The 19,625-nt window shown below is 46.1% G+C and overlaps 1 protein-coding gene across 4 annotated transcripts in view; it reads left to right on the forward strand.

The window, feature by feature from the left end:
• Positions 1 to 19,625, forward strand: part of LOC119163944 (aldehyde dehydrogenase, mitochondrial) — a 153,139-nt gene that overhangs the window by 123,823 nt on the left and 9,691 nt on the right. For all 4 annotated transcript variants that reach the window (XM_075870767.1, XM_037416031.2, XM_075870766.1 and 1 more), the window contains 5 exons: positions 6,556 to 6,740; positions 6,799 to 6,956; positions 12,393 to 12,557; positions 15,128 to 15,202; positions 17,425 to 17,464. In XM_075870767.1, coding sequence (XP_075726882.1) covers positions 6,556 to 6,740; positions 6,799 to 6,956; positions 12,393 to 12,557; positions 15,128 to 15,202; positions 17,425 to 17,464 — 623 coding nt within the window. The remainder of the gene's footprint in view (positions 1 to 6,555; positions 6,741 to 6,798; positions 6,957 to 12,392; positions 12,558 to 15,127; positions 15,203 to 17,424; positions 17,465 to 19,625) is intronic.

Raw genomic sequence — 19,625 nt, forward strand, 5'->3', positions numbered from 1 at the left:
CGTGCAGGCTGCTCTGAGATGTCCAGCAGTTGGGGCATGATGAAGTTGTTCGAGCACAGTGGAAAGGAGCGTTGCAGGAATTACCAGAAGAAGTTCTGGGCCTTCGGTGCTTGTGTTGCGCCGATAGAGAATTCCGTCATGAAGCGCGAACAGGTGAAGGGAGGGATTCGAGGTGTCAGAAGCTAGACGGCATGTGATAGACCGCAAATTGGCATCACTGAGTGAAGGCCGGGCCAGAAGAATCGACGCCGTACGCGGTGATATGTGCAGGCTGCTCCGAGATGTCCAGCAGTTGGGGCATGATGAAGTTGTTTGAGCACAGTGGAAAGGAGCGTTGCAGGAACTACCAGAAGACGTTCCGGGCCTTTGGTGCTTGCGTTGCGCCGATAGAGAATTCCGTCATGAAGCGTGAATAGATGAAGGGAAGGATCCGAGGTGTCAGAAGCTAGACGGCATATGATAGACCGCAAATTGGCATCACTGAGTTGTTCCCTATGTATGTCTATGAAATCAGAAATGGCGAAGATACAGGCATCAGAATCGTGTGCTGACAGGTCAGGGGGATCGACGGGATGGCGAGATACACAGTCGGCATCCCGGTGCATATGGCCAGACCTGTAGGTCACGTCAAAGCTATATTCCTGTAGCTTTAAAGCCCAACGACCCAGGCGTCCAGGAGGATCTTTGAGGGAGGACAACCAGCACAGGGAGTGGTGATCCGTGATGACCGAAAAGTGGTGGCCGAACAAGTATGGTCGGAATTTTCCAACTGCCCATACAAGAGCGAGGCACTCGCGCTCAGTGATGGAAAACTTGCACTCGGATGGGGAGAGGAGGCGACTTGCGTAGGCGATTACACGATTTCGACCCTGTTGCCGCTGGGCGAGGACAGCGCCAATACCGTGTTCGCTGGCGTCGGTGCGAACTTCAGTGGGCGCTGAAGGATCGAAATGACCTAAAATAGGCGGGGAAGTGAGCAACGCAGTAAGTCGGCGAAACGAATTGGCTTGCTGAGGACCCCAAGAAAACGGCGTGTCCTTCTTCAATAGCTGTGTCAAAGGATGGGCAATGACGGCGAAGTTGTGGACAAAACGCCGGAAATAGGAACGGAGGCCGACAAAACTTCGTACATATTTCGTGGAACGTGGTGTGGGGAAATCTTTGACGACGCGAATTTTGTCGGGATCGGGTTGCACGCCTTTAGCACTGACAAGATGGCCTACCACAGTGATTGTTTGGCCGCCGAAACAGCATTTGGAGGAGTGGAGCTGTAGGCCTGCCCTTCTGGAAACTTCCAGAACAGCTGACAGACAGCTAAGGTGACTTTCGAATGATGGCGAGAATGCAATGACGTTATCGAGATAACAGAGGCACGTTGACCATTTGTAACCCCGTAGCAGGGAGTCCATCATTCTCTCAAATGTAGCGGGAGCATTGCATAAGTCAAAGGACATTACCTTAAACTGGAAAAGTCCATCTGGTATAATAAATGCAGTCTTTTCACGGTCTAATTCGTCGACGGAAATCTGCCAGTATCCTGAACGCAGGTCGATAGAGAAGTTGGCAGACCCGGGCAGGCAGTCAAGGGCATCGTCAATCCGTGGCAGTGGGTGGACGTCCTTGCGCGTGACCTTAAGTGACGGTAGTCGACGCAGAAGCACCAGCTGCCATCCTTCTTTTTTACTAGAACGACTGGTGAGGCCCATGGACTGTAAGATGGTTCAATGACGTCTTTTGTGAGCATTTCATCAACTTCATGTTGGATGACTTGTCACTATGCATGTGACACGTGATAAGGATGTCGTCTGATTGGGTTGGCATCTCTTGTGTTGATCCTGTGAGTAACAACTGACGTCTGACTTGAAGGGCTGTCGCCAAAGTCGAAGATGTCCCTGAAGGATGCCAATATATGCCGGAGATCAGCTGCCTGTGCTGGAACGAGGTCTGGCATGATCATCTTGTCAAATTTGGCATCAGTGGAGCTCTGTGAAGAGGATGCACTAACGGGCAAAGGAGCGTCTGCAATGAATGCAGAAACAGAATGTTCACTGATGGAAGAGACGTTGGCTAGAGTCATGCCATCTGGAACAACTTGAGCGCACCAGCTGAAGTTCAGTATCGGTAGCGACGCCACATTATTCGTAATCGTCAACAGAGTATGAGGAAGGGCAACATTTCTGTCTAATAACACGTCCAAAATCCGTGCCAGCACCTAATCACTGTCGGGTACTGGAGGAAAAGACCTCATGGTTACATAGGTAACGGATCGGGGCGCTATGTGAACGTACTCGACAGAACACAAATGTGGTTGAGGTGTAGTTGGAGTGTCGTAGCAATAAGGTAGGTCAAGCTGAAGCAAGCCTATTCCACAGTCAATAAAGGCAGAGTGCATGGCAAGAAATTCCATGCCCAGGATGAGTTCATGAGAGCACTTCTTGAGCACGGCAAAAAGCACAGTTTGGGAGCGGTCAGCAACACTAACATGTGCAGAGCGCATCCCAAGCACAGGAAAAGTTCCACCGTCAGCGTCAAGATGAGCGGCACTGTGGGCGGTGTTGAAAACTTTTTAAGGCGGCGGCGAAGCTCCGAGTTCATCACCGAAATGTGGGACCCTGTGTCTACAAGGGCAACAAAAAGTACATTGTCTACTTTAACGTCTATGAGGTTGCGTCGTGTCGGCATAGTCAGAGGATTTGGCTGGCAAATGGTCGATGCAGCATCACCTCTGGGAGCTGCATCGTCTAGTTTTCACGAGCCAGATGTGCAGTTGGCGAGGGAGGACGGCGAAATTGGGGTGAGCGTGACGATGGGCGACGAGACAGCGCTGAGCGGGACTGGTGGCCGGGAGGGGATGGAGACCGACAACGCACCGCCAACGAACCGTCACTACTGGCTGGCCGAGGCGACTCGTGGCGAGTTCCGAAGTGGCCATCATCTGCCTCTGCGCGACGGTTGTAGCCATAGGAAGGCTGACGCCAATACCACCTGCTATTGCAATAGCGGGCCACGTGACCAACACGATGGCAGTTAAAGCAAATGGGCCGGTCATCAGCAGTCTTCCACTCAGCGGGATTGCGAGAGGGCGCTGGGAGCCTCTGGCCTTGGGCGTAGGAAACTGGTGGGCGACGGTCAGTCGGTCGGGAGGAGGCGGTGGTGCACAGATTTCAGGCCAACGTTCGAAAGCTCTTGGCGAATGGTGGCATGCACTAAAGGCATCATTTGGGAGCTGGTTTCACAGGCATGAAAGAAAGTTGAAGCGGGAGACATAGCTTCAAGTTCTCAACGGATGATCTTCGTGACGTGCTCTGCAGTCAGCGGTGCCTGTGGTACAAACATGTCTTCGCACGACCATATTGCTGCGGTGTTGGGAAGTCGAGCAAACGGATGGGAAATACGTCTGCTCTTGGCGGCCTCAAAACGCTGGCACTCTTGGATAATGGCATCTACTGTGTCACAGTCCTTGCAATTGAGCAAATTGAACGTGTCATCAGCAATGCCTTTTAATATGTGCACTACCTTTTCGGACTCCTCCATGCCGTCGTCTGCTTTGCGGCAAAGGGTGAGCACGTCCTGTATGTAAGACAGGTATGACTCCGATGACGTTTGAGCGCGAGATGCCAGCTCTTTCTTGACCGCTGTCTTCCTGCCTGTCGATTTGCCGAACAGTGCACACGTATTTTCTTTGCACGCGTCCCAGCTGCCAATTTCTCCTTTGTGGTTTTCAAACCACACTTTGACTGTCCCCTTCAGGTAAAATAGGATGTTCACCAGCATGAGCGTTTCGTTCCAGTGATAATTCCTGCTTGTTTGCTCGTACAGCGGCAACTATTCTTCAATGTTGACATTGTCGGTCTCGCAGAACGTGCCAGGGTCTCTCAGCTGGGGCAAAACAACTGTCGTCGTTGGGGTGGCCGCTGCGGGAGCTGAAGTTGGACCCTCTCATGCCATCGTGGAAGAAACCAAGCGTCGGCCGCTGCGTAGCTCTGTTTTGTTACCCCGCACCACCACCAAAATGTCACGGGTTGAGAGTATTCAGAGGGTAGAAATATATTTACAGAATGTACATGGAGTACACAGTGTCCTTGAACCAAGATGGCGGAGTGGCAGCAACCACACGAGTTTTTGTTCAGTCGTCATCTTCGTCTCCTTTATGGTGCATTCGTTGATGTTAATGATGTCTTGTATCAGTATGTCACGTATGACTCGGTGCAGGACTGCAGTCGACACATGAGTTTTTTCTGTGCCAAACGGCGACGTCCAATGGGCTTCGGAAATAGGTTGATGAGTTTGTGTTTGCAAATATCTCAACTCCTGATTTCTTCCTCGTTGTTGGAAAACCAGACTTTGGCCGTGCCCTCAAGGTAAAATAGAATATTGGTCAACGTGAGCATCGGGTCCCAGTTGTATAGTGCGCTCACCCGTTCATATAGCTGAAGCCACTTTTCAACATCCTCGTCGTTGTTGCCAAAAAAAAGGTGCCCAAAAAAGATACTGCGCAGTTGGACGAGGCACGCTTGGGGAAGGTACCGACTGGTCCTCATTCCTGTCATGATCAGCCATAGTGGAGGCAGCCAAGGAACGTCCACTGCAAAGAATCGTCGTGGATGTTGACTCTGGGAGGACCCGCACTCTCCACCAAATGTTACGGGGAAAAATCGTCTGAGAAATATGTTTACTATCAATAAAACAAGGAGGCATACAAAATTGAACCCAGTCTCCACGAGAGCTCAGACATCGTCTTCTTCCCTATCGAGTTTCGAGTTATCTGTGGCACCTCGTAGCAATATCATTCACGATGTGTTTCAAGTACGAACTAAACACAGGATATTGCTATCATGTTCAACTCTTAAAGGCAAAGCTTAAAGGGACACTGAAGAGGTTTTGAATTCGCAAATTTATTGCGAATTCGGTACCCACGATCTCTTACAAAATGTCTGTGGAGGTCTTTTTTGCAAGGTTCGATTAAACAACGGTGCTGTAAGCGAGCAAACTTTTGACCGAGAGAATGCCTTCCGGCACGCACGTGCGCAGGAGGAGAGCACGGGAGAGATAGAGACGTCGGAAGGTGACGTCACCGTCAGGGTTGAGCCGCCACCCAGAGGGCAACTTTGCAGCAAACCACGTGCGTCGCTCAGTCAGCTCAGCTTGTTTACTCCACGGTTGTGCCTTGTTTCTGCTGTGATCTGCTGCCTGGCAAAGCATCAGTTCTGCCAGTTCGTAGGTTTTTTTGCCATTCAATCGTCCTCTTCTTCTGATTAGAGATTTTGACATCCTACATTCACTAGTTGTGTTTGTACAACGTTGAAGTGGACTCGTGATTCTGAGTTACTGCGCAGCATATAGCTGCTGCAGCACTTACGACTGCGATGAGGTCGCTTTTCACAAGTTTCTTCAGGATCAGAGGATTGCTGCAAAATGGGCCGCTGCAGTTAAAAGAAAATACTTCAAACCTACGAGATGAAGCGCGCTGTGGCAATCGCGAATCTGCCAAATTTCGAGCCAGCAGGAGCACTCATCTTCTTTCCCCATTTGCACGCAGTGCGTACATGAGCTCCTATGGCGATAAAACGTGTACAAGCATATCAGGACACATAATCGAAATCAGGTATTCTACACAACGGTCGCATGCTTCTAGCGTAGCTAATATGCCGTGTACATTTTAACACACCAGCACTGTAGTACTGGGCAGAATTAAAAAAAAAAGCAATGGTATTATAAAAAACAGAACTGCAATATATGGACCTAACTATTCTTGGGCAAATCTCAGCGCAGTTCAGAGCATATACTACACTGCGGCAAGAGCGACACTCGTCTTGATTTTTTTTTCTGGTGGTAGCATACTGACTCATCGTGTGCGTCTTGCCTGCTGCGAAGTATGGTACTGACTGCATTAACAACGCTGCACTCTGAGCTGTTAAATTTATGAACAGCTGATGTCTCTGCACGCATTCCGCGTCCATAATGCAGACCATGCCAATACGCGGCTAAAAGTGAGTGTCGATTCTGCTGTTTCTTATCGAATTTGATATCCACTGATAAACGTATCATGTGTAACAGTTTACTACAGTGAAATTAAGCACTGGCATGCACCTTATACGTACCAGTCTACGTTTGCGGCGCGGGTAAAGAGGGCTGGTTGAGACTCGCTTTTCTGTGCCGCTTCAGCCGTCGCCGTTGAAGTGGCGGCCAGCTCGAACATGTACAGATGTACAGCAAACTCGATCCGACTTTCACAGTTGGCCATACTTACAGCAACTACCCGATTACAATAAATAAACACAGCATTGATTGCCAATGAGCGCAGTCAGCTGTCCTCGCCTTCCTGACAGTGACGTCGTGGAGCTTTGACCAATCGCAGCGGAAGCAAGACTCGAGATGGCAGCGGCTTCTTTTTGGCAAAATAAAGTTATTTGCATTGGTTCACGCAAATTTTGGACTTGATTTCTGAGTTTGTCGCATGAAATTTTGTACTGTAACACCATAACGAGTTTTTTTTAAATATTTAAAGTGCTTCAGTATCTCTTCAAGGATTCATCAATATTTTTTTTTGGACAGTGGGCCTGGCCGCCAACTTGGCACATGAGGCTGTGTTCTGGAACCAGGGCGAGATCTGTTGCGCTGCCACTCGGACTTACGTACATGCCGATGTGTATGACAAGTTTGTGGCCAAGGCCGTGGAACTAGCCAAGAAAAAAGTGGTCGGCGACCCATTCGACGAGCGGTGCACCCAAGGTGCTCAGGTCTGATAAAGCTTATTGGCATAGGCTGTCGCGGAGGTTTATTGTCAATCATACGCAGATTGATGGCACTCAGCTGGACCGTATCCTTGGCTACATCGAGCAGGGACAAAACGAGGGCGCCAAGCTACGCTGTGGTGGTCGCCGGCTCGGCACACGTGGATTCTTCGTTCAGCCGACTGTTTTCTCGGACGTTGAGGACCATATGACAATCGCCAGGTAGTTTTTACAGCAAAAGCTGTTATAAGTTCATAATAAGGATGTCTTAGTCATACGTCGCCGCCAGTGTTCGTAACCGATATCAGTAACGTAGCTTTCTAGTTACGTAGTTAGTTCATAGTGCAGTTAGTTCATAGGGCACGAAAATTTGTTGGAATTAAAAGAAGTTCGAATAATCAAAGCTAAGTAAACGGAGGGCTCCCCATGCAGTGGCACATGTGCATTGAGCTAACACACGAGGGGGAAGTTTCAGAAGACTTGCATTTATTCACAAATCACAGGACATCCATCATTAATTGAATTAATCGGTGATGCGCGTCTGCACACGTTTGCCTTGCGGCGAGTCAATCAATTTCGCACGTAGCTTGCAAAGCATGTCTGCTTCGGCTTCAGCATTATCCTGGCAAGAGATGTTGCACGCGGCCATGTCCGTAGCCGACACTATCTGAAGACGACGGCAACAATGATGCACTTCCTTTCTCGTCACGTGCTGGCCACGTTGCGGCTTTGGCCAAAGCCGCAGGGTGGCCAGCACGTGACGAGAAAGGAGGTGCCAAAGCCGGAGCGTGGCCAGCACGTGACGAAAAAGGAGGTGCATCTCCATATGAAGAAAAGCAAATCGGCATTTTTTTCTTGCTCTCATTGCGCGCGTCGTTAAAAAAAGAAGGATTACGTGGCGGGAACGGGAAAAAAAGAAAAGCGCGGCACTGGCGCGTAAGAGGGAGCCACACTCTGCGACAGCTTTTTTTTTTTCCCTCTGTCTCTTTGTGCGCAGTGTTGGAAGGAGATGGGGTCTTTACGTGGCAGGGGAGGAAAAGGGAGAAGCATGGTACAGGCGCGTCGCAGATCGGCATTTGAGAGAGCACGAACATTCCACCGCAGCTTTTTCTTTCTTTTTCCTTTCGCCTATTGGAATACACATAACTTTGACGGAACCTCATCGTGAGTTCGAATTAAACGTGTTTGAATTAATGAGATTCGACTGTAATAGGGAAAAAGAACCAGGGAAAAACCACACCAAAACAGCAAGGAAGAACAACCACGCAGGACAAGCGCTGAACTTACAACTGAATGTTTATTGAAGAATTGCACACACCGCCACACATGAAACAGCGCATGCATAAAAAAGGGCCATCTGAGTTACATCGGCACCTAACCGTTCATATCATTAAACGTGTGAAGCAATGATAAAATTTAACGAGTGGCTTACCAGCTATCTATGAACGCAAACACTTTCTCTGTGAGGAAAACTGAGGGTTCGCTTGCACATGACAGTATGTCCCGCTTCTTGATTGCAAAGGCCTCACAGATTTCACGCAATGGCAGAAACTTGCCTTTGCATTGCAAAAGGTGCGGCTGTGTCCCAGATTTCAAATCGGCAATCGTAATTGGCAAAGGTAGAAACAACATTGAATGTTGCCACCTGTGACCACTGCGGCAACGAAAAAACTGTCGGGCATATCTGTTGTGACTGCCCACAGTGCACAACGACTATATCTTTGGAACGCGCTCAACAAATTATATAACAAACCTCTGACGGAAGAAAGAATTTTACATTATCATCAAGACACAACGTCAAAGAAGAAAACCTTGCAAGTGCTACTGCGCTTGGTATGATTGGTAGGCCTCTTTGAACGATTGTAGCCAGAATGCTTTTCCTATCTGTGTGTTTTGGTTTCTATTGCATGCACATGCATTTAATTTTCTTTCTCTTCCTACACCCTCTTTCTTGACCGCAATCCCCATACTCCTGCACTGGGTAGCGAACCGGATGCTCATATCTGGCTAACCTCCCAGCTTTCTTTTTGATGTCTCTTTCTTGGTTGAGTCACTTGCACGTTGAGATCTTCACGGACTTGTCGGATTGTTGATTTAAAATCGTGCTTTCTAAGCTTGCAACTGTTGTCACATTGGCTAGCCTGCCAAACTTCAGTGTGATACGCTTCCTCTTGAGCTGTTCAAAAGTTCAGCAGTGCCGAATGACATCGGCGATAGAAGTTGGGGTGTCTTTCGCGATGAGGAATCTGTAAACGTCTTCGGCGATTCATTTCAGAAGATGTCCTAGTTTGTATTCCTCGGACATTCTGGAGTCCACCATCTTGCACCGCTACGGGACCACATGTATTTGGCACCTGCTAACAGACAGACAGATTGTGCTGTGATCCTCACCTACTATTTGATTAGAAATTCATAAATAGGGGGTGGGAGCTTGAGCTGACGTTCCAACAAGAACTTCTCTTTTTCAAGGCTGCACCTGATTTTCGTTTCCAGCAAACGTTCTTAGAATTCGTCTAATACAAGCGGAGTAAAAAAAGATTTGCCACACGCTGCAATTGCTTTCTCTCTTCTCTCATCCTGGTGAAAGTGCTGGAAGCTCAACAAGGGACGTGGCAATGAAAATTATCTTTGTTATTTATGAAGCAAAAAGGATGAAATTCGGCATGCAGATGTCGTTTGTTGTGCTGACACAGGGTGTCTGCTAACCTGGAAAATCCGGAAAAGTCAGGGAATTTGCACCCTTCTGGAAAAGTCATGGAAAGGTCAGGGAATTTCTGAAAAACCCTGGCCAGGTAATGGAAATTGACAGCAGTTCTGTGTGGCCGTCACAAAAATCAGCATTACCATCGATCAAAGCCTAAAAAGTCGCTCTTACATCTGCAAATGCAGTCAGCTGCTAGAAGAGGTGTCAAAAAAAAGCTGTGCATAATTGTTGCTTTTTAGTATAAACGCGAAAGGATACACTTACCCAAGGAACACTGAATTTACTGACGTTTTGGCGCCCAATATAGAAGAGAGCCTTACAATAAAAGCCATAACAAAGGCACTTGTCTGTGGCTTATGTTTCGTAGCCAAGCCATGCCAGGACTCAAAGCGTCAAATCAAAATGGCGGTGCCCTGGCGGCATGCTTGGCGGGTTCAGCGGACTTGGTTGCAACGCATCATGCAGGAATGTTCTGACAGTTGCGATGTATCAGGGGGGTTCGGAATATGTGGAATTCTATGAGAGCTAAGTCGGGACCGATGAAAGACAACGTAACAGCTGAGAAAATGCACCAGTGAGGAACGTAACAGGGGGGTTCCACTATATATCACACGGCCTATCTGACTTCCGAACCATGACATTACTCACGTTTGTAAATTAATGCATGTTTGTCTTGGCCACGGTTTTGGCTTGGCTTGAAGGTCGTCTGGTTTGTCAGGCTACTCGTGCCTTTTATTATTATTATTATTATTATTATTATTATTATTATTATTATTATTATTATTATTATTATTATTATTATTATTATTGGTGATGCGACAGCAACTGTCTTCAGCTATACAGTTGTTGCCTCGTGTCTCATGGGTAGCACTTGTGTAACTTCAGCTAAATTTCTCATTTCCCTTTCGTGAGTCTGTGTAAATGAATCTGCAATTATTTTTAGCATGACCTCCACAGAAGAGTATGTAAATCAAGGTAACGTGTCAACATCCATGATTCATATGTGGACTCAACGTAGCTGCTGCGCCTTGACAGATGCCTTCTTGACACGACATATTCAAACATTGACACTTTAAACGCCGTCCCCAACTTTCATTTCAGTCGTCCAAGGACTTTCGCTGCGCTTCAAGTGTCAAAGCCCAGAGACACAAAATACGTACAAGCATGCATGTGCTCGTCAGAAAAAGAAAGAAAATTTTGCAGTACGACTCTGTTCTTGCAACGATGTAGTTACTCCTTGTCAAGGCAAGGTACGCAGAATGCGCGAGTAGTAGTTAGTCATTTTTTTTTTGTAGAAAAGTATATTTTAGAGGTCCGCAAATTAGACGGGGACGCAAATCAATAGTAAACAGAAATCAAGGTCTAATCAAATCTAATCCAATCCACATTCTAAATAGTGGAGTCAATATATACAGCATTTCAGGTCAATCTAATTCAATTCAATCCAATCCACATCCTAAGCGGTGTGGGCTACAGCCAGTATAGTAAACTAGACTATACTTCAGTGGCAGAACCAGCCAGGCTCCTGTGTCCTCATTTTTTACGGATGCCGCGAAATGGCACCACTTCTACGTTTCCTAGCGGCTTTGACTGCGATGTCGAACAATCGCAGGCTCATTAAAACTTTCATCTGTGGTTACTTTTAAACATTTCGAGAGCATCTGGTAAATATGTTTACTTATTTTATATGGAGCCCCTGATTTTTATTAGCACTCAAGGGCTTGTTTCCAGCGTACAGAGTTTTATTAGGCAGATGTGGGGGTCATGGAATTTGCTTTTAATCATGGAAAACCTGGAAAATTCAGGGAATTTAGAAATATCAAATTGGTAGACACCCTTTGACATCATAACTGAAGTCTGTTTTGAGCTAGTATAACTTTTGAGTTACAACACTTGATAGACTCTCATAGTCACCCCAAAATAATTAGCTAAATAAATATAAGTTCGTCAAAATTTTTGCATAACGATATATACAAGGATCTATCTTGTGCTGTAATGCTATTGGTTTATTTTTAGTACTTAAGTAAGCACACAAAATTTTTTTCCGAAATGTCCTGGCCTTTTAAAAAAGCCAATTACAAGTCTGTATGATGTGCACACAAATATGGACAGCTTTATGGTGCTCACCAATGTCTCACAATCGAAGCGCAGGAAACGGAATGGCTATAGCTTAACTTGTTGTAAAATGGCACAGGAATGACTTACAACTGCTCAAAAAATGAAACCTGAGAAAATGGAGCTAAAAAAAATTGGAGCTAGAAGCTGATAAAATTGGACTCTGAAGGAAGCTGGCTTTATTTTTTATTTGAGAAATGCATCTTTGTGGCTATTTTGAGCTCCAATCTGTCTTCTTTATGATGATGCCAATATGGTAGCACTTTGCCAAGGGAAAGCTTGAAATTCGCATTTTGCTATGCCCAATTTTCACATAGCTTTTAACTACAGCCCACCAGTAAAATGCTTGTTTCTCAATTTGTACTACTTATTTTGATTTGAAATCGCACTGTGATGTAAAACATTGTCTCAGGATTACAGAAAAAAAATAATTGAAAAACTGAACATTTTGACCAAATTTACAATTCTCATTGCCACGTCCCCCCTTTAATAGCGAAAGATGGCATGGGGAAAGAAGGTATGCCACGTGCGCCTTGTGGACAAGTGCCGACCTTTCATGGCAGCCCCAGTGACTCCCGAACGCGTCATACTCAAATTAACCAGTGACGTGATCCTTTGGAGTATGATACGATGATGTTTTAGTAAATAGCATCAATTGTGGAAAGATGAGAACGTGATTTTTAGGCAACTGAGAAATTATTGCAAATTCCAGGCCGCGTGCTGCGCTATAATACTTGGTTCACGTTTTCTCGGGAGCATTGACTACTGATTGGCAGCGTTTTCTGACCATGCTCAAAAAGTGTTGCAGGGCCCTTTTAACAATGCAAACGTTCTTGCAGGGAGGAAATATTTGGCCCTGTCCAGAGTATCTTCAAGTTCCAAGACATAAACGAGGTCATCGAGAGAGCGAACGCCACCAACTACGGACTAGCAGCGGGAATCATTACCAAGGACCTCAACACGGCCACCATTGTAGCTCATGCTCTTGAAGCAGGCACTGTCTGGTATGTGGTCGAGCTCCTTAGTGAAGTAGCGCGTGCATCATGGTTTCATGGCTCAGGGAAATACACTTTTCTGTACATATACACTACATACCACCAGAGTGTTGGAGTGACAGGAAGCTAAGCTAGTTGATTGGTATTCATGTTAACGAGACAGGGCGTGTACAAGTACGAATACAAAAAATAAGTTATGACACCACAGACGCCGACTAACAACTGCATAAGGCACACAGTGGCAGAAAAAGTGGCTGACACAAAAACTTGCCTGTGCATTGCCTGGCAAGAGGCAAACTTATCGATCATGCAGGCATGCTTGATGATCTAGGTGAGAGCTCACTGTGAACATACTTGATTACTTCTTGATGCAAGTTCATGTATGCTTGGCTCACGCATGCACTGCCACTATGTCGATGTGCCAGGCCTGAACCATTGGACGTGCTTCTTTATTCCTACACTTGTGCCAAATCGTGCATTCATCGAATTGCGGAGTACATTTACACTTAAAACAATGCAAAATTGATCAGACGGTGATCCCGTAGTTAGTGATCTTTCATGATTTCTTGATTTCTGGTTAGCACAGGGACCCGTCCGTCCTACATAAAACCGGCCACAGCTAAACAATCTCATACACCACACTCGTCCAGTGCACTTCTTTTCTATAGTCGTCTCATGCTTTGTAGGATGACACGTATCTTACCTAGCTGATAAGCAACTGTAAAAACAGTATTAACGCCGTATCTACCGCCTACTTCTTTCACTTGAGAGATACGCAATAAATGTAAGAAATGCCTACGACACGATTGTATAGCATGTATAGATGTTTTGTTGAGCATGCTCGTGCTCAACAAAATGCACTTCTACAAGCACTCAGTGACAGTGGCTACTGCAAGGCCAAGGCAATTTAATTCTTAAATACGCAACCGGAGCATCGCCATCTTAATAGTCGCTTTGTGTTCACAGGACTTACTAAAAGAACACTTCCAGGACGACATGGCTGTACTGTTTTTCGCCATCTTGCATTGTTTCCATGAGAAGTTTATTGGCGGTGTTGAGCAAGAATGAATAGTGCCAGCATACGCTGCTCTGAAACCTTAGGAGATTCCTAGAAATTGATTGCATTTATGAGACAATTCTTGTGGGATCACTTAATTCAAATGGTTCATTCACAGATGTAAAACATGGATTCAAGGTCATCGTCACTACAAAAAAAAAAAAAGACAATCATAAGCCATCTTCCACGTACCCAAAAACCGTAATGAGCCTATGGTGCTTCTAAGCGTTAGATGCATAGAAAAATAATAAAGACAAGATCGTGGAGTGGCTGATATCTGCTCCTATGGGTGCCACCACACTACCAGCTGATCTTATTTAATTGTCCTGTACGGAGGCAACCTGCAAAGGCATGAGTACAAACAGGAAGAATTGCAGAATGATCACTGATAAACGTAAACTTGTGCATTGTGGTCATGTCTTCAGGGATGAAGTTACAGCAAAATACACATAGATCGTAATGTTGACCGAACAGTGAGAGTGCGACGCTTATTGCAGCGATGAGCTCAAGCGATTCCGCTTGCCAAATTCCTCACAAGAAACACAATGTCACGACGTAGCAGCTTTACAACTCGCCGATGGGCAGAAATGCGATACACAACACAGCCAGGGCAATAGACGTCAGACTCTATAGTTTTGCAGACACGCAGTGCCACCTGTCGGATTTGTCTAATATTTGTACTTCAGACATCATTTGTGTTCGCGTGGCTTGGAGATTTTCCGTCACGAAACAAAAATCTGTAAATGTTTAGCGGTTGTGCTTCGCCACAATAATATTTTAGGCTTACCATTTCAAATCGGAGAACGAAGTTCAAAGGGGTTCCTTGTTTCGAAACAGAATTGAAACACAGCAGTAAATGGAGCCACAAGTGCGATTCATCATCCGCAATTAGGAAGACTAGGCAAAGTCATGTGCTACCCATCATTTCCATGGTCGCTGAACGATTGCAGCGCCAGAGTTCTTTTTAAGTAATGTTAGAAAACTCCATTGTTTCGACCAGTGGACTAGTCTTCCTCAAGGCTAGAGCAGAACTTTTGTTCAAGCCTTGAGGAAGACAAGTGCGCTTGTCAAATCAAATTGCGAGATAACCTGTGGAAGAACGGCATGACGGCAATTTTTCTCGCTTTATTCTTTGAGGCTGACTCAGTTGATGGCGTCTGGCGATGGTTTCTGAGAAAAGCTTCAGCAACAGAGGATTGAACACTCAAAGGATAACCTGCTTCAGATAGCCGGTCGTACTGGCGTTCAAAACTAATTGCAACTTCATGTTCACATGACCTGGTCAGAGCAATAGGTTGACTATAGATCTCTTTACTAGTTTGGAGTTGGCCGAGTTGTATGGCAGGACCAGCTTATTGCATTTAGGTTGATAGCACCAACAAACATTATTTGGGTGAAAACGAAAAGTTATGTCAACTAACATTTTTTTTGCATGCATCTAATTCAGTTATTGCCCAGAGCTTGAAGTATACCATGGCAACCAGCGTATCGGGAACGATTGTATATCTAAACAATTGTGCAGGATCAACACTTACTTCGAAATTGGACCTCACACTCCTTTTGGAGGCTACAAGATGTCTGGAATAGGCCGTGAAATGTAAGTTTAACATCAGGTTTGTTTGCGTTAATGAGCTAACGAGATAGGCAATGCTCTGCAGGTGTTTTATTGGTATCAGATAACTTTCGCAACTGACTTCTGTTCTTTCTTTTTGTTTGTTTATTTTAGTGCATTCCAACTAAGCTGGCGATACTTTAGTGCATTCGGTCGATCGCTTCATCTATAATCGTATATTCCTGCAAACACGCGAGTGGCCTTGGAGTCTGGCAACACTGGGGCACTCGCGAGCCGTGGCATAACAATTAAGCAGCTATCTCTCAAATCAAGCATCTACCGTGACATAAGAGCGACCTGAAATTGAGATACTCTAGCTTTAATTCCTCAGCATTGCAATGAAATTGAGCCATTTGCAGTGGCTGAAATTTTCGTCGAATACAGTACGACGAATACGCTCCTCATTTCTTGCACATGGTGTCAACCGCACCATGGCAGAATGGCTGTCGCCTGCCTTGGCCGGAGTTGAGAACCGGGGACTTTCACGGATTGTTGTGCACTAAAACATTTCTTTGCCCCCTACTTCTCTGATTTGTAAAGTCCTAATGGACCCTCTACGTTCCTCATTTCTCGCACATGGCGTCAACCGCACCATGGCAGAATGGCGGTCGCCTGCCTTGGCCGGAGTTTAGAACCGGGGAATTCCACGGATTGTTGTGCACTGAAACATTTCTTTGCTCCCTACTTCTCTGATTTGTAAAGTCCTAATGGACCCTCTACTTTTAGTTCTCACTGAAAACCATAAATAATTAGATGACCGTGTCGTGTTACCTTCAAAAGGCCTTTTCGGATGCCAGCGGTGGTTTCGCATGCACACCATGAATTTTCTGCGATGTCGGCCGTACTCACTTTTATGTGGAGCGTCTCAAGGAACCTCTGTCTATGTCAACCAGTTGCGATGTTGCGAGGTGCTTGAAGCTCAGACGAGCACTCACGCTAACTTTAAAACCAAATTAATATATCCCAAAGGCATTGTTGGTTACTCGTAATCAGTCAGAAGTGGCCTCACATACAAGACTATCAAACAACACAAGCATCTGGAGTTTCTAAGTTTGAGGTCAGGGGTTGTTAAGGGCTTGAGGTCGATGATGGCAGGTACGGCGGGTATCGTTACGGTAGCGGGCTTTCCGCCATCGTCCACACAGCCGATCTTTGTCAGTGAGGAGACGCGTTATTAGTGATAAAATGAAGGTTTATTTACGTGATGAGAAAGATGGAACTGTACAGAGATTCAGCGAAGATTTTGCAGTAGATTCAGTGCTATGTACAAAATATTTGGCTTTTAAAGCCCATTGATTCCTTACTCGACAGTCCGAAGAAGGCGGTGACCACTGTTGCCACGAATCAAATGAAGTGAATTCTCAGTGATCCACCCAGCAAAGAGGGTGCAGATATTGAACCACTCGGCTGATGTGAAAAACGGGCGAAAATGCCCAATGGTAGCATGAGCACATCACACAATGAAGCGTTTGGCCTATGCCTCATAGACATCGAAGGGCGAGGAGGCAGAGTCCGGTGGAGAGGAAAAGTCAAGCTCCTCTGAGGAGAGGATGGCCGCTGACACGAACGTCAGTAGCAATCCATGGCTGCGTTCAGCTACAGCCTTCCAAAAGTTTCTCGAACATGGCAGTCCAGGTGCTCGATCCCCGAGAACTGCTACTGCGATGCCTTCCCTGGCTTCCGGACTGTTGGTCCTTCGTGGCGACCTCACGTAGGCGACAATGGCTGTGTGGAGAGGTTGACTTCAAGAGAACTGCAATAGTGGCGCCATCTCGCACTGTTCGACCCCACTCCATGAAGGGTTATGCGCAAAGCTTTTGCAGAGTTTCTCGTAACCTGGCCACAGCAAACTGTCTGGCCCACCTGTAGGACAGCGTCGTGCTTTTCGCTTCTGGTGTGCCGATGGGGTTGAAAGCGTTTTAGCAGACTGGCTTACGCACAATGGCATCTGCTGAGACAAACTGCTGAGCCAAACGTAACAGGGTCTTCTAATATTTTGTGGTACGAGAGGTTCAACTTGTGCGAATGACTACGAATATGGAAATAAATTTCAAAAGTGCGGCAAGCATTGAAAATGTGTTTTAGAATCTTGCATATTGCCCGCTATTTTGTATATAAATGTACTTTGCGTTCCCAGTTTAATGACAAGAGGCATATTCCAGATATCGGTTGGCAAATCTTTAGTTCCTGTGTTCTTTTATCTGCAGGGGCGAAGATGGCATCATGGAGTATACGGAAATAAAAACGGTGAGTGTAAAAGAGCTGTATAGTGTTTAGTGATAAGTGAAATGTGTCACTACTGCTGCACTTGTGCGAGCATGGCGAAGGAAAAGAGAACAACGAAGCCGAAATAGAAGCTAGTAAACAGGCATTGTCACTATTCTGCATTGTGTTTCTCTGTTTTGAATTGCAATGACGAGGTCGATCAAAATGAAGTCCCATGTCTTTGATTCCTCGTCCATGGCGCCTGCCGAAGTGCTGATGCAGTAAGCGCATCTTGAAGACTGAGTTGAGGCCTCCTCAGTCTGAAGATGTAACGTGAGGTCATCTGGCGCTGATTAACAAAACGTCTGTTAAATATATCAAAGGATGGTAAAAAACAGGCCATTAGTCAAACAACATTGTGTATTTGGAAAATTAAGAATAAAACAATGGTGGGTCTCGCGCTCTTTCTTTATTGGCGCCAGACTGATGGGGTCGTGTGTTCGGGAGCTCCCGTCGAACGCAGTGCGCAAGCCTCGGTTCAACAGCGGGGTGTTATCATAGCTATATGATTGCGATACATCAAAATGGCGATCAGGAAATACTTGAGTTTACATTTATTTGCGCCTTGACTGCAGTTTCATGTGTGCGTTACTGGCAAATATTCTTAAATAATGTCAGTCGCACCTCCGGCACCGTTCTCATCTGCACCTGGTACCCCTCCAGTGCTGTTAAAACGATGGATCGCGCTGGTACTGGTTGGCCTTAGTGATGTCAGGTTGTCTACCAACCAGAAAAACACGGAAAAGTGGGGAAATTTGAACCCTTTTGGAAAAGTCGGGGAATTTCTGAAAAGCCTAGCCAGGTCATGAAAGTCAGACAGCAGTTTAGAAGGTGTGAGAAAAAAAAAAAGACAGTGCATCACTCTTGCTTCTGAGTGTAAACGCAAAAGGATACACCAACCCATAAAACACAAAGCTTACTGATGTTTTAGTACCCGATATGGGAGGGAGCCTTGTGCACAACAAAAGCCATAAAAAAGGCACAGTGTACTTAAGTACGCCTAAATACACGACGTAAGCAGCGAAAGTACATTGTCAGAAGCGTCCCATAATTCCTGTTCAGCGTATGTAAAGTGGTCTGTATCTGGAATTCAGGTGCAGGCATGGTGCAAGCTTCTTTTAAATGCGGAGCATTTTATAGTCGCACCTACTCGGCAATCAGGCGTCGGCAGTGGTGTCTACACCCCTACTGCGCATGCTCACGTCTCGTACCAACTGTCGCTCCCCCCACTCTCGCCTTGCAAAGCCGACGCAGGCAGCGTCTGCTAGTAAAAACCGACTGCTCGCTCTGCACAAACGTTCACTGACCATCCCGTATATGTAGGCACTAGATCGAGTGTTCGGAATTCAGTCAAGGGCGTCTTTACTTGGCTTTCGCTTAACCTGACGCTTTGCTTGACTCGAGTAGATGCGATGGAAGCAACAGTACCTTTAACCGGTAGTGGCGCACAACCCAACAGGGTCCCACCACTGGTTGAAAGCAACGCTTCTCCTTCTTCAATAAATACTGTCACGGGGTCTCATGACATGGCTGAAGGCAGGAGACTGGATGGTCAGATCAAACTGTTTATTTGGGCGAACCTGTGCACGGTAAACGGAAAGGCAGGTTACACTAGCACACTTGCACTGATAGCGGCGACTGCAGCGTCAGCCATCGATCAAGTGACGAAGCGTGTCGGCATTTCTACACTCGCCATCGAACATTCTAGCGTTATCGCTAGCGGCGACGTTGATTCTAGAATAATCTGAAATGCTCAAGAAGTGGGCGTAATCTCAACAAAATGATCTACTGCAGTCCTGAAGCTTCTCGAACACTGTATGCGCGGTTTGCGCTGAGAATCGCGTACAGCGTAACGGGGTGATAAGAAAACTTCAAGAAGGAACGCGGCATTGCTCCTCTTCTGAAAAAGGCATTGTCCCGATGCCTTTTAACTCAGCACCTCCACCAGATGTCACGAGGTCGCGACGTGGCTGAAGGCAGGAGATTGAATGGTCAGATCAAACTGTTTATATGAGCGAAGTAAGAGCCATGCGTCGTTTTGTTGCCTCATATTTGTGTTGTTTAACTCTTTTTTTTTTTAAATCACTAGTTTCGCCGATGTGCTGGTTATCACAATTGTGACAGCCCATTGCATAAACAAGAT

This window comes from Rhipicephalus microplus, chromosome 8, assembly GCF_043290135.1.
Source record: "Rhipicephalus microplus isolate Deutch F79 chromosome 8, USDA_Rmic, whole genome shotgun sequence".
NCBI lineage: Eukaryota > Metazoa > Arthropoda > Arachnida > Ixodida > Ixodidae > Rhipicephalus > Rhipicephalus microplus.